The sequence below is a fragment of the Choristoneura fumiferana genome, chromosome 17, assembly GCF_025370935.1.
Source record: "Choristoneura fumiferana chromosome 17, NRCan_CFum_1, whole genome shotgun sequence".
Classification (NCBI taxonomy): domain Eukaryota; kingdom Metazoa; phylum Arthropoda; class Insecta; order Lepidoptera; family Tortricidae; genus Choristoneura; species Choristoneura fumiferana.
In genome coordinates, this window is record NC_133488.1 from 15,962,218 (window position 1) to 15,977,412 (window position 15,195).

At 37.6% G+C, this 15,195-nt stretch overlaps 1 protein-coding gene across 3 annotated transcripts; it reads right to left on the reverse strand.

Moving 5' to 3' along the window:
- Nucleotides 1–1,713: 1,713 nt before the first annotated feature.
- On the reverse strand, nt 1,714–11,698 carry LOC141436736 (tRNA (uracil-5-)-methyltransferase homolog A). Of its 3 annotated transcripts, none has more exons than XM_074099761.1 (12): nt 11,614–11,698; nt 11,340–11,460; nt 11,096–11,246; nt 9,981–10,153; nt 9,473–9,793; nt 8,483–8,620; nt 7,931–8,046; nt 7,454–7,562; nt 6,335–6,457; nt 5,366–5,558; nt 3,532–3,752; nt 1,714–1,921 (listed from the first exon to the last, which is right to left on the reverse strand). In XM_074099761.1, the coding sequence occupies exons 2-12, from the start codon at nt 11,457–11,459 to the stop codon at nt 1,763–1,765; spliced, it is 1,824 nt and encodes a 607-aa protein (XP_073955862.1). In that variant the 5' UTR covers nt 11,460; nt 11,614–11,698; the 3' UTR covers nt 1,714–1,762. The 3 variants fall into 3 exon arrangements, with proteins under 3 accessions (XP_073955862.1, XP_073955861.1, XP_073955860.1); XM_074099760.1 differs by having other exon boundaries at nt 11,537–11,686; XM_074099759.1 differs by having other exon boundaries at nt 11,340–11,685.
- Nucleotides 11,699–15,195: the final 3,497 nt, after the last annotated feature.

Below are 15,195 nucleotides of genomic sequence, written 5' to 3' on the forward strand. Positions count from 1 at the left end.
CACGTACCTGAAGTGGGAGGATGATTGTTTCTTCATCTATCCCATTCTCATGGCGTGGTCAATAATATTAACTAGCCACTAGCCGTTACCCGCGACTCCGTCCGCGTAGAATTCGGTTATCGCTATCCCGCGGGAACTACGCTATTTTCCAGGATAAAAACTATCCTATGTCCTTTCCTGGGACTTAAACTATCTGTATACCGAATTTCAACTAAATCGGTTCGGCGGTTTAGACGTAATGAAGTAACAAACAAACAGACTTACAAACTTTCACATTGATAAATTATAATATTTATAATATTAGTGGGATAAAGATAAGGTTTAGGATTTTATATTTAAATGTATTTAAGTTTACATGTAACATAATTTAATTCAAAAGTAAGACACCTTTACCACCGCCAGTAGCATCAGACCACCCGTGTACGCAAAAAATAACACTACGTACGTATTTTAATTCATATTACCACGCGAACTGTCCTATTTCAGTGAAATTAATAGATTTGCACAGAAATAGGCGGTCGGGCGTCGAGGTATGCACCGGCTTTATTAAATTCCTGGTGAGACACCGCAATTCAATAAGGACGTAATCGCCTCTAGGGCTGACTCTTACTGCATAAGATTCTGACTAAATATTCGAGCGTTTTGACCGGTCGATTAAACGTCATTTCATTAAATTTACAAGTACTGAACATAATCGAAATAAATACTTAATACCACAGCTTAATACGTACTGTTAGGTTGTTACTTTATCGAGTAGCCTAACCGAACCAAGGTAAAAAATATTTAGTTTATTGACTTCCGCAAATAAATCAATCGACTAATATAATTATTAGTACATTAAACCAAGTTTTGACTATTATAAGGCTCCGGTAAATATTTAGTTTTCTATAAAAGTTCAGTCTTAAAAAAAGTTGAGAATCGGTGGGGTATAGAGTATAGACTTTGACACGTATTTTCTTATGACAATCAATTTAACAGACTACAAAATAACCATGAAAATAATTTTCTACCTGTCTGGTTTTAAAAGACCTATCCAACGATACCCCACACTACAAGGTTGGATGAGAAAAAAAGCACCCCCACTTTACGCCTATGGGAGGTACTCTAAAAAAATGTTTTTTTGATTTTTTTATTGTACCATTTTGTCGGCATAGTTTACATATATATTCGTACCAAATTACAGCTTTCTATCATTGACAGTTCCGGAGCAAAGCCGCGGACGGACAGACATCAGACAGACATGGTGAAACTATAAGGGTTCCGTTTTTGCCATTTTGGCTACGGAACCCTAAAAATGACATTAATTAAGCCCGTCAAAGTTCTGAAGTGGAGGCCTTGAAGTTTACGAAGGTATGACGTCACACGAAAGTTTTACCGGCTACAATGTCCTACTAATATTATAAATGCATGTCTTAACTTAATAGCAGAATCGATGAAGATGAAATTCGGTATACACATAGTTTAAGTCCCGGGGAAGGACATAGGATAGTTTTATCCCGAAAAATGGCAGTTCCCGCATGGATACCGATAAACAAATTCTACGCAGACGTAGTCGCAGGCAACAAGCTAGTCCATAGTAAAAAAAACATAGATAAATATGTAGAATATATTTATTCTAGACCTAGACTTACATACCTTCTAGACTAGGTAGTTACTGCAGAACACATGAAGGTGAAGGGTTAAGTGATGGAATAAAATAAATGAAGGTGAACATTATCGTAATAAAATATTTATTATTTATTTCAAGATTACGCAGAATACACTACGTGGTATTGCTTTCCGTTCCTATCTCTTCTGCATTTGAAGTTTTTGCTTCTATTTCTGCATCAGTGTTCTCTTGTACAGCTGTACCGTCTGTAGAGCTGTCTTTACACTCGTTAACTTCCATTTTGTCACTATCTTGTGGTTCTTCACATGGATCCTGTAGCAAAACAAAATAAAAACTTAAGTCATTTTTTTTATAAAAACCTTTTTTTGCTATTGTATTTTTTATTGACTGTACTATCACGGTAGTTCAATCTGTGATAATCTGTATTTACTTATAAATACCACATTTCAATCAAATCCAAAGGAAACTCTTTATTTACCTAGCCTCGCACAGCACAGCTCTAGTGGAAACAGCAGAGCTAGGCTAGGTAAATGAGACGTTTTTATTGGTTCATGAAAAACCACGTTCCTCGCACATCTCTGGTGGAAACGCTGCCTAGCCGATAAGGGTCAAGTTTGACTTGAAATTTTTAAACACCAGAATAGATGAAACATAGGTTTAGAAAATACTTACCTACTAACGTCGAATTAAAAAGTACAATAGTTTGCACATATGCAAGTGAGGTGAGCTTAATTCCTATCGTTTAGGAGTGGCATTAGGTCCTTATTGGCTCAAATCAGAACGCAAGGAAAAATGGTCTATTCTCTCTATTTTACCCGTTAGGGTGAACGCGTACCGATAACATAACATATATTATCTCCCTTTCTTTTGCATTCAACAAACATTCCAGATCGAAATGGCAATATAGCAACCGCGTCCGCTAACTCGACGGGCCGTGCGTTTTACAAGATCTGAATGGCTGGTACCACGAAACTCAGTGCGCGCGATGACAAGCGACGCCTGTCATACGGTTTGCGATAGTTAAGCGACAGCCGCACTTCCGAGACGTTATCATAATCATAACACTTATATTCGGCGAATAGACTGTAAAATTAAGAAAATAAGACAGCAAAAAGATTATTTTTCTCAAACATGACATGAAATATTGACGTTGTGTTACAAATAATAGGCCGAGAAGTATCGCCCTGCAGGCGCTGTGGCTCAGCTGCGTGCGCGCGGTCGCTCTAGCGGCCTGCAAAGAGATTTCATACAACCTTGCAGGCCGCTGGCCGGCAATGCGACCGTCTTTTGTTTCAACGCGCGCTCTGCGACACGCACTCAGCCCACGCCCAGCAAAACCACAGCACGCACAGCAGCAGCGCCAGCAGCAACGCGACACGCGCGTACACAAAAGGGCGACCAGACTAGCGTCCCGCCAGCTTCATTTCTTGTTTTTTTATTTTATTTTATTTCATATAATGTTTGAGAAAAGCGCTATACAAGCCTCGGCCGGAACCTGGGGTTGCCGGCCTCGCATCCCTATCCGGCCTCGCTACACTCTGCCGTCTATATCTGCTTGGCCGGCAACCCCCTACTTCCCGGCCTCTACGGTAATGTACTATTACCATTTTCGGCATGGCAACGCATCACATCTGCAATCTCTTGAGAGAACATAATTTGATCACCACCTACTTGTTTTTCTTTCTTGTATAATAAAAAAAATTAACAAATAATTGTTATTTTTAACCGACGAAAAAAAACGAAGGAGGTTCTCAAGTCGACGCGTATATATTTTTTAAAGCTGAATTTAATCCTCTTCCAGTGTTCAGATGGAATTGAAATTAGGCACGAATATGTAATTTGAATGACAGTGCAAGTACAAGCCATAGAAAATACATACAGTCAGAAAATATTTAATTGTTATGTACATAATCGGACTCTACCTCCTCCCTCTCGAACAAGATGGCCAGTTCAACATGTTTCGTGTGCGGGAACATGTCGACTGGTACGGCGCGGACGGGCACGAAGGGTGCTCCGCGTAGGGTCTTCGACGAAGGCCGGGACAGGTCCACGAAGTTCTTCACAGCCGACGCCGGGCTGCACGATATGTACACCAGTCGCTTAACCTTCTTCGTGTTGCGGAGTTGAGTGACCGCGCGCATATCTGAAAAAAAAACACTTTCTCACTTCTCATGCCCGTAAGCTTCGTATTTATGCTGGAACTAGGCGCTTAAACTAAAATCTTCGTCTAACACCGAGGCAATATAAAAAAGTTAACATATTTTTTTAATAATTCGTAAATAATAATCCATACTAATCCATACTAATATTATAAATGCGAAAGTAACTCTGTCTGTCTGTCTGTCTGTCTGTTACGCTTTCACGCTTAAACCGCTGAACCGATTTTGATGAAATTTGGTACAGCGATAGAATAGACCTTGGGAAAGAACATAGGCTATCTTTTATTGCGAAAAAGAGGCTTTAAGGGGTTGAAATAGGGGATGAAAGTTTAAATGGTGCAAGTTCGTCGCTGTCGAAGATAAAACCATAAAATTTGGCATTTAGGCACTTAATAAGAAATAAGTTGATAATTGTTACAGCTTTTTTGAAAATTCAGCCTGTGAGGGGATGAAATAGGGGATGAAAGTTTGTATGGAAGGTCGTCATTATAGAAGATAAATCAATTAATCTTTATCAAACTTGCCATTTCGGCACGTAATAAGAGATAAATAGATGTTTGTTCGCGTTTTTTTTTAAATTCGACATGTGAGGGGGTGAAATAGGGGATGAAACTTTATATGGAAGGTCGTCATTATCGAAGATAAATCGACGAATCTTTATTAAACTTGCCATTTCGGCACGTAATAAGAGATAAATAGATGTTAGTTCGCGCGTTTTTTTAATTCTTCCTGTGAGGGGTGAAATAGGGGATGAAACTTTATATGGAAGATCGTCATTGTCGAAGATAAATCGATGGTTCTTTATGAAATTTGGCATTTGGGCACTAATAGGAAATAAATACCTAAATATTTGTTCAAGCGTTTTTGAAAACTTTACCTGGATGTTTGCAGAGGGGACGATGCAGTGTTAGCAGAGCCTTCTAAGCTCATAAGCAAAATGTACGCAGTGTGGGGTCATTTTAGATGGCTTATTGATAAACAGTAATTGATAGACAGTCAGACATGAATAATTATGATTTTCAGATTTTTCTTATTTATTTTGCTATAGGTATCCTAAATAAATTAAATACTTCCCAAAGTTACTATTCCACGCGGACGAAGTCGCGGGCAAAAGCTAGTAATATATATAATAGGGTGGTCTGAGAAGTAAGGAAGAAAGAAAAAAGTTAACTCAAGATAATACATTATTCGTGGCGTCATGACATCATTTTCGGCGGGAATTTTAGATTTGACAGTAGTTTGTAAATTTCAAATGTAATTTCGCACATGAATTCCGAAAAACTCAGAGGTGCGAGCCGGGGTTTGAACCCACGATCCTCTGCTTGAGAGGCCATAGGTCAAACCACTCGGCCACCATTATGTTTTTAAAGTTACACAATAAATTTGTTTTCCAGTATACAAATATGGCTAAAAGGCTGGAAATACCTACACACACATGCCTGTAGCTCGCACATTTTCGGACGAGTAGCTGGCAGAGGTACGTCAATCTTCATACAAATATAACGTGAGCAACCTACTTCCATGAAAACGTGAGCTACAGGCACGTGTATTCCCGGCCTAAGGCCGGCCCTGACAAATCTGTGGCACAGTAACTCACGTAAGCCAGCCCGCGGCGGGTCGACGATCGCCACGACATCCTCGGCCGTGGCTCTCGCCAACACGGACGGCAGAATGTCCTCCGCCCTGCCGGCGAACAGGTCGCAGTTGGTTATCCCGTTGGCTTCGGCGTTCGCTTTGGCATCCCGCACCGCTTCGGGGACCAACTCTAGCCCCAGCACTTGACCGCAATGCTGGAATCACGATTTGCTCGTCAAGAGCTGCAGTGGCGTGCAGAAGGCTCTTTTACATTTAACAAAATTCCTTCAAAATTAATTGAGTTACGTTGTTTATGGACGATCCCGCTATAGGAAAGTATTCTACTGATACTACTACTATACAGGATGTAACATTCAGATCGGTCAGTATGGGAAAGTCTGAAACTATAAGACATACGATAAGCTGCTGTTAGGAACCATATCATCAATTTTAATGACAATAAAAACTGCATTCATAGATTTAAAAAACAAACTTGCTCAGTTGGAGAATCAAACCGTGTTGTTTTGAAAAATAAAAATTAAATTATTTCTATTTGGATATTGATAGTGTAGATCATAGGCAATAAATGTTACTATGAAACATGAGATCTACATAGAATGAATAAAATGCATTAATTTTTAATAATGTAAGTTTTATTTTTCAAATCGTTCGGTTTCGATTCCCGAGCTGCGTGTTTGAATGGAGTTTTTCTTGTTACTAAAATCGATGATATGGTTCCTAACAACAGATCTTCTTATGTCTTATAGTTTCAGACTTTCCCATACTTCGCTTCGCTCACGTTAAATTTGGAGTAAAATGTCCTTTTTTCGTGTTTTGATTGATTTTTCGGAGGATTATAAAAAACAGGTACAGCAAGACATTGTTTTATAAAAACCAGCTTTCTAAGTCGGAGTAAACATAATAAAATTAAACCTGACTCATCAACGACCAACCTAAACCTTTATGCTAGGACCACAGTATATCAACTTACCTTAGCGAAGCATAGTCCAATAGTGCCAGTGCCACAGCATATGTCAACCACAGTGGAGTCTTCCTTCACTTGGCTCATGTCGATCGCTCTTTGATACAGTATATCCGCACCCGCTGTATTGATCTAACCATTTCATAACATTAATAAACACATTGACAGGCCCACACCTGTTATCAAACAAATGTCTTTTATTACTTTACTTTCACAATCCTAGTGAACTTTAACAATGTGAAAATAAAGAAAGAGGTCGAAAGGGCCCCATTTATTCCAAAACTTTTGTCTGTGTTCATTGACATCACTAAATTTACCCCTTCAGCCACTTTGGAAACTAAAGGTTCGGAACCAGTTGTGGAAGAAAACTTTTTCGGTCTTGTTCGAAACCGGTTGCGAACGAAAACTTTTTTGTTCTTATACGAAACCAGTTACGAACGAACGCTTTTTGTTCTTGCACGAAACTAGGATCAGTGATTGACTTCTGGTTTTTTACTGAAGCTTATTTTCACAGTACTTAGCGTTTTTTCCAATCAGAATCGAGACAGACACACAGTGTTGACGGAGCTCCGCTAGTGGAGCTCCTACTTTCGTGTAGTTTTGGCCCTTCGGGCCGATGTATAGTTAACATAACCTAAACCTATTCCTATTTCTATTTCTGTGTCGTTTAAAATTGGGAAAAAACGCGCTTGTGAAAATAAGATTGTATACCTACTTACTTACTACACATTGAAATTTGTGAATGAGTTTCAAAAGAAGATTCTATATTCTCTATGGGAAACCAGTTTAGAAAACAGAACTATTTTTCTTCATTCGAAACCAGGTTTCCGAAAAAGAAAAATAATTCTGTTTTCTAAACTGGTTTCGAACCTTTGGTTTCCAAAGTGGCCGAAGAGAAATTTACGGTAGCACAAGGCTTAGGCCATACATAAAGTAGCTTGTTATTTCCTTTTCTTATCTGATAGGTACATTTTGTAGAGCGCGCTCTCTTCATACCCGCCCGCGCTGTCTTACGTCCGTCGCCCCCACAGACCAAGGGTGTCAGAAACGAATTCGCCAAGCTATAGTAGTGCAACTTGGCCTTTGCGACCTCTTTTTTTACTTCACAAAGATAATGCAGCTAATGACCTGGAAGAACGCTTCTGGGGATATCCTGAAATGCCTGCCCAGGATTGTGTCAACAATATGCGTAGAGCCCCACAAGTGGACAGGTCTGGTCGCCTCATCTCCCACTCTCCTGTGAAAAGATGGATAAAAAGATATGGTCTGTTTTACCACTTCTGCTAACTTCCATTCTAATCTAATCTAATCTACCAAACAATTGAATAATGTCCTAAATTTTTCCTACATGTCAAGTCTTAAGCAGCGTTTCTACCAATAATGTGCAAGGAATGTGTTTTTCATTAACCAATAGAAACGCTTCATTTACCTAGTCTCGCTCCGCTCAGCTGTTTCCACCAGAGATGTGCTGTGCGAGGATGTATAAATGACGCGTTTCTATTGGTTAATGGAAAACACATTCCTCGCAACACATCCTCGCACATTATTGGCAGAAACGCTGCTTTATGGAGATTTTATGCTTATAAGTTTTGCAAGAAAACCAACCTTTTTGTGATGTACTCAATGTACAATGATTTAATTCCACAAGCCGCCGATTCTTCATTGCTTAAATGCTCCACGAGTTCCTTTTGTATTTGCTCTTTCTGTTCTGTGCTTAGCTCCTGAAAAGACATGTCATTTTTTAAACTTTTATTAGACCCAAGTTACCCCATTGCTGGGTAAGAGAATACAGGGCCGGATTTTATTAGTTTAGGCAACGACCTAGGGGCTCCGCGCGCGCTTAAAATTGAACATGTTTAATGGGGTAAAAATATATGGATATGGATATGGATTTTTATTTATTTTAGATTTTTTTTCGACGCATGCTGTCAGTTGTTTTGATTGAACTTGAACTTAAGAGCTGATGCTTTTGAAATGGCTAAAAAGGGGCACTGAAAATTTTATAGCTTATGGGCCAAGACATGGTAAATAATATTTATTTTGCGTCCTCTAACATGCGTTTTAACCCCTCAGTATGAAAAGTTATATTATTTGTGTATAAATACTGAAGATCCTTGATTGATACAGTCCAGTCGGCGGTATTGGACAAGTGCTTACCTGTGGATGCATAGCGACGATGAGCATAATTTCTCCAGTTGACATGGAATGCCGCACAGTGAGGTACCTCCAATGGCCGGAAAAGTCTGCAGGAGAAAATGGCTGTAGCTCGGACCGACGCACCAGCTCTTGGAATATCTGCAAATAATTACAAACAATATTTTTTTAGTATTATCCAGCTATCCTAAAAGTAGCTTTACATATTTCAGAAGTATAAATCGTCAGATGGCACTATTTTACATGTCTGATGCCAGAGGAGGTATAATTCCCTTAAATATTAATGCACTGCAGCGGATAAAAAAGTTATTAAGTTTGAAGCCCGTTTCACCACTCACTGATAATTTGTATGTTATAGATAAATGTAATGCTGTCTCTGTTTAATCATACGAAACAAACAGAGACGGCATCACAGATATGTCACGTAAAATTTATCAAGGACCTGTCTAAATTAGGTAAACAACAAAAAATATGTAAATTCATAATCAGAATCATTGTATCTGCACACCATCTGTTGTATTCACATAATAGTTGTGGCATCTGAACACCCCAATGGCATACACTTTCACAGTGATTTCTTTTGTATTTGTATGAAATGTCAACATGACATTGGCAGCAAAATAGTTTCATCCTGAGGCCTTATTGTGTAACGCGCGGGGTCTTGCCATCGCTTTCACCATCTTACACCATTAGTCAGGAAGAAATAATGAATGCTATAGCAAGCGTCTGCGCGTTAGATAATACAGCCTCTGGTACTGGTACCCAATTTAATTTCTTCAACACCTTATGCCTACGCTAGCTGACCCGGGTGCACGGAGCAGTCGCACGCATGCGGGAACGGTAAAATCCAGGTAAAAAATCCGTCGCAAGCGACGCGTGTAGCTAGAACTGCTATTGCTGCATACTATTTTTCAATAGGTGTCCACCCGCTTTATACAAACCGCGTCAGCTATTGTAGGCCCTTACTTATGGATAACCACAATGGCTACTTACCAAAACAGCTTTCTTTGTTTTATCCGAAATATGAATGAGTGATTGTATGGGTCCTACTGCCACAGTCCCAGTAGCATAGCTACCCAGCCTAAACCCAACAGTGGGCAGCTTGGTTTCCTCATCAATTCCAATAGTAAATTCACATTTGTTCCTATAACCTTCAGTGATTGGTGATTTTTCTATAGGTAAGAGTTCAAAGCTCAATCCACCATATATTTTACGTTTGGCTTCAAGTGAACTGCGATTGTCTCTATCCAGTTTCCATCTTTCATTGTCAAATTTCATTAGGAGTTGCTTAATTTCTTTTTCCTTCAGTTTCAGCTGAAATTTCACTTTATTTTAAATAAGATCATATCATAAACAATTAAACTTCTGAGAAAAACTCAATCAAAAATATCTAAGCATGCTTCTATAGTTTTCACACTATTAACAATAGAGTTGTGTTCACATACTTTTGATCAAAGTTTTAAGAAATCAACTGTACTGAAAATAATTAAAACCCATTTACCTGTTCTTCATATGGTATGTTCCAATATGGAGTGGTAGCATCCTTTATCCTCTGCTCTGGGCCAACTTCTTCCTTTTTCTTCTTGTCCTGAACAATTCCTTCTTCCTCTTGCTTTCTTTTCCTAACCAAAGGGTCAGGGGCTGGTTTAGCAGCTTCGGCAATCAGTGTCTTACCTATTGTTTATAAGGTTTATAGCGTTACTGTTATTTTACAAATATACTCAGCGGCACAAAGTTTGGCCCATGCTACACACAAAATTACCTATTACTGCTTTTTTGCCCCTCAATACATAAATGCGAAAGATTAGGTGTCATAATTTGTACATTCATAAAAGGAAGTCCTGACGAAATTATTTTGTACTGAAGTAAAAAGTACTCTTTCTTTCGTTGATAGCCTAGAAGTCCTTGAACAAGTTGCAATCTGCATCAAGTACCACACGCACGCTTATAAGCTTAAGTTTATTGTACCTATGTAAAACTTGGCTGAATATCCAGCTATCTGTCCAATGGTCCTGCCAGATATCCAGTATCTGGCCAAACAACTATCTGTTGTTTCTCTAATTACAATGGCATTCAAATACATGAGTAAATGTGCAAAATAACTGTTGCCCGTTGCTTTAGGCAATGTAAAAGCAATGCAAAAGGTATGCACGCATGAGCAACTTTTGTCTCCGCGACTATTTCATCTCTCACATCAAGTCTATTAGTCTCGTCGCTACGTGTGCGCACTTCCATACTAACCCATAGACTTGAAGTGAGAGAAAAAATAGTCACAGAGACAAAAGTTGCTCGCGCACAGCTTAAGAAAATCTACTTAGAACAGCTAGATCTGCAATGGGAAGTTTTAGAACAGATCTGATCAGAAAACAATGGATTAAAGCTATTGAGGACTATTTCAAAATTAAAAATAAGGAATAATTTTAATCTTGTAAAGATGTAAAGGTAAAATATGCCTGATACAATCACTTGCATAAATATCTGCCACAGCAGCAGTGTGTAAAATTATCTGACATGTCCTACAAGGCCCTAGAAATGCTCATATCAAATATTTATGCATACTTTGTTGTGTCAACTATTGGTGCTGTTGACGACACGATTTAGTTTCTTTGCCTGTACCTTTCCATGAAAAACCATTCAGAGCTTCTATGGCTTTGTTCCGATCCTCGTCGTTCTGAAAGCACGCGTACAGCCAGTGGCTCCCGTTCTTCGGCCGCTTGATCTTGCTAGTGTTAAGAGATAGCTTCTGGTTCATCAGTTTCTTTAGTTCCTGTTATTTAAATTATTCATTTTGAGTGTTCATTATTTACAAAATTGTAATTTTGTTTTTTATGAAATATAATATAATAGCGAGTTACTTTACCGCGATGCCGTAGAATTTCGGGAGTCCGCGGAGTTCTATTTTAAATTTCTCCGATGAAAACCCGCCTCGATCTAAGTATGCATATTCTTCCAGAATTTCTTTTTCTCCTTCATCGCCCATCCTATATTTATATAATTTTCAATTCTGATCAAACCGAATTTAATTAATTAATAAGTATTTTAATACTAAATGCATACAATAAGTTTAGTCACAAGCGTCTGGGTTTAGATCATTTATAAATAATTTATAATTTTATAATCAAAGAGTAGAGTACCCATTATTACTTAATAATTTTATAGGTTATCCTCGTGTTATGACAGTTTTTTTTTAACTGGCTTCATTTTGTGGTGCGTGCGTACACACCGGCCCAACGAACGCCAACGAACTCGTACAATTGGCTAAGTAAAGTTTTTTGAAGAGGTGCTAAATATATTTTTCTTCGATAGTCGACGTCTTAATAATCGAGGAACTGCAGCTCTTTTATTTTTATTTCCTCTTATTAATTAGAAATATTTTTTTAAGTGGTCGATATGACGTTTGTGAGATTGAAATTGCAGAACCGTTGAGGGCTTAGTACTTAGTAGAAACAGTAAAAAAAAAACGAAGTCAACTGTCACTGCTGTCACTGTCAAGTAGAATCTAACCTAAAACCGTTTTATTTACTTTGCGATTTGGTGCGATCAGTGTTTTTTGGATAATTTTTAAAGACCTCTCAGCACAAACTCAGTACTTTAAAATTTGCCGCATTTCTCCACGACCTTTGCATGATAATTGGACCACGATTGGATAGTTTCGAAGACTATTTTGGCTCTGCTTCTTCGACAACGCTATCTTGCAGTCTCGACGACACTTGGCTTGACTTTTGAACCATATTTTCTATTTTAGCGGCTTCACCTTTCAATACGAAATGAGTGAATTTGTGCGACACAATGAGTCTAGAATATTTTGACACCAGTGATAAGTATACAATGTTGCCGAAATCAAAGGAGATAAAGCACTCTTGTCCGCACCGGTAAAATGGATGAACGTAAGTACAAAAGTATATCAATACAGTTTCTTGTCTATTTTTTTTACATTACATTTTAGGACATCAAAAGTTGAATATGTTGCCGGACCAAAGTTGTTTGAGAGCACAGAATAACAAAAACATATTACCTATATTGTGACCATTTACTTAGATATCAACTGACAATGTGATTGATGCGACAGGTGATGTTGTTCTGCATTGGCTGGTAAATATTATGATAGAGTAAAATTTCTGTGGTTAGTGAAACATTATATTATAACTAGCTGTTGCCCGCGACTCTGTCTACGAAGAATTTGCTTATTGCTTTCCTGCAAGTACTATGTATTTTTTCGGGATAAAACTGTGAGATAAAAAGTAGCCTATGTTCTTCCTCGGGACTCCAACTACCTATATAATGAATTTCGGCTAAATCAGTTCAGCGGTTGAAGCATGAAAAGTTAACAGATAGACAGACAGAGTTCCTTTCACGTTTATAATATTAAATATAAGTAAGGATTTATAATAATTTTGATCTTTTTTCAGGTGGATGTAAACACACATTGGTGTTTTTATTTTGGTTGCAAGAAAAAGCCAGTGAAGGAGCATAACCTGTTTTTTCCAAGGACATGCATTTTTCCATAAAAAAGAGGCATAGAAGTACCACGAAACTCCTCAATGGTTAATGGAAGAGAATAGAATAGATTTAAGATTTAGCACGGAAATGTAATTTTGAACATGACAATCTCTTAATACAGAAATGTATTTTTAGTTGACAATGCAAGTACAGTCGATAAAAAGTACAGTCAGCAAAAATTTTTTCTTAATAATATCATTTTTGGTTTTTATTTGTGTAAGCTTTTATTTTTCCTCACAATACTTTTTGTTGACTATACTTGTCTTGCATTGTCATCTAATCTGTAATCAGTATAAGTACTGCTGTGCTAAGCTAATGGTACTTTAAATTTGTATTCTCATTTTGGTTTATAATTATAATACATACATACATTGCACGTCATCATACATTGCAAGTCGAATAAAATCTTGTAAAATATGTTTCTTTTCACTTATGATTTACATCATCAAAAATAACGAAAAAATGTGCAGAATTTGTAACATTGCTCACAGAGATTTTGATTAGGTTCGATTCCCGGTCATGTATGTATTAGAGTCAGACAAAATAAAACGGTTGAATGCCATATATATCCATACTAATATTATAAATGCGAAAGTGTATGTGTTTGTATGTTTCTCCGTCTTTCACGTCGCATTGGAGCGACGGATCGACGTGATTTTGGCATAGAGATTGTTTATGGGCCACAGAGTGATATAGGCTACTTTTTATCCCGGAAAAATAAACAGTTCCCGAGGGAACAGCGCGGAACAACCGAATTCCACGCGGGCGAAGCCGCGGGCAAAAGCTAGTATATATACACACATCCAGTTCAACTGGTAGAACAAACAATACAATCTAGGGTCACTGTCACAAGTACAAGTACTAAAAATACAAGTAAATCACCACGGTTTTGTTATAACTTATGATCAATGGTACGCATATTGTTTACACATATAACACACAAGTTAATCAAACCACAGTTGCTTAGGAAATGAAAAGTTTAATATGATTGACAGCCCTTTTATAGCCTTCCGGAAAAATCTTTACAGCGCGATTCAGCTTTTCCTTGAGACGAGATAGTGACATCTTTTGATGCAAAAGTAAACTAAAATCCCGGTTTAACACATAGTGACCTATAATATTTGTGTTATATTTCCTTGTATTTCTTAGTAGTACTTCTAATGCCTTGATGGGGATGGCACAATATTTAACTTATTAAAAATACAACTTGTTTTTAAATTACCCTTTGCCAGGAATATTATATACATGTTCCAATAAATCAGGTCTTTTGAGACATATGTTTATGCTAAACGTTTTTATGATAATTTGTGTATTTATGAAATAAAAACATAAATTATTGCATTTTTTTTTATTATATTACTCTGCAAATTAACTAAAACCATCTAAAACACATGCAATGCGTTTAGCTTATGCTAAACGTTTTTATGATAATTTGTACATTTATGAAATAAATAAAACATAAATTATTGCATTTTTATTATATTACTCTGCAAATTAACTAAAACTATCTAAAACACATGCAATAAGACAGCTTTGTCTACATAATTTTATGTGGTTATGGTTAATAACAGACGCTTCAAAAATACGGATTCTTTTAATCTTCAAATCACGCATTTCACATGTAACCTCAAGGTCGCTATGACTTTATATGGAATCACCCCCTTTTTAGTAGCCACACAAAGCCACTTCATTCTGTAAATGATTTAGCAGAAACTCTTCCTTCAATACACTTTGAAATAAAGAATATAAACCAAATGGGTTGCATAAATATTTTAATGTATAGCATGACTCTTACTGAGACCATGTCCTTTTTATTATTTTGGTAAAAAAACACGATATCTCTCCCTTCTGTTATGTTCTCCTTTGCTGTGTTTGATGTTGAAGGGCTAGAGGGTTCGTATAATCATGTTGTTGATGAGCAACTTGCAGTGGAAGATGAAGCTGACTTGCACCAAGTCGCTTGTAAAGACTAGGATGCATAAATACGCAGAATTCTGAAAATCTCGTCTGTATTTCATAGACCAACGTACAAAGCATTAGAGAACATTTCTGTAATGCTCCATTTCAACTCGAATACTATCGGAGTCGTCTGAATCCATTGTAGGGATACTGTGATTCGAATTTACTCGTAAGGCAGTCCAAATGTCAAGCCAAGTGTCGTCGAGACTGCAAGATAGCGTTGTCGAAGAAGCAGAGCAAAAATAGTCTTCGAAACT

Coding starts and splice junctions, on each gene's coding strand:
- LOC141436736 (XM_074099761.1), bottom strand. CDS start 11,459: ATGGGCGATGAAGGAGAAAAAGAAATTCTGGAAGAATATGCATACTTA. Junction 8,047..8,482: donor TCGTCGCTATGCATCCACAG/GTAAGCACTTGT, acceptor ATGTCTTTTCAG/GAGCTAAGCACAGAACAGAA. Junction 3,753..5,365: donor CCCGCCGCGGGCTGGCTTAC/GTGAGTTACTGT, acceptor TTTTTTTTTCAG/ATATGCGCGCGGTCACTCAA.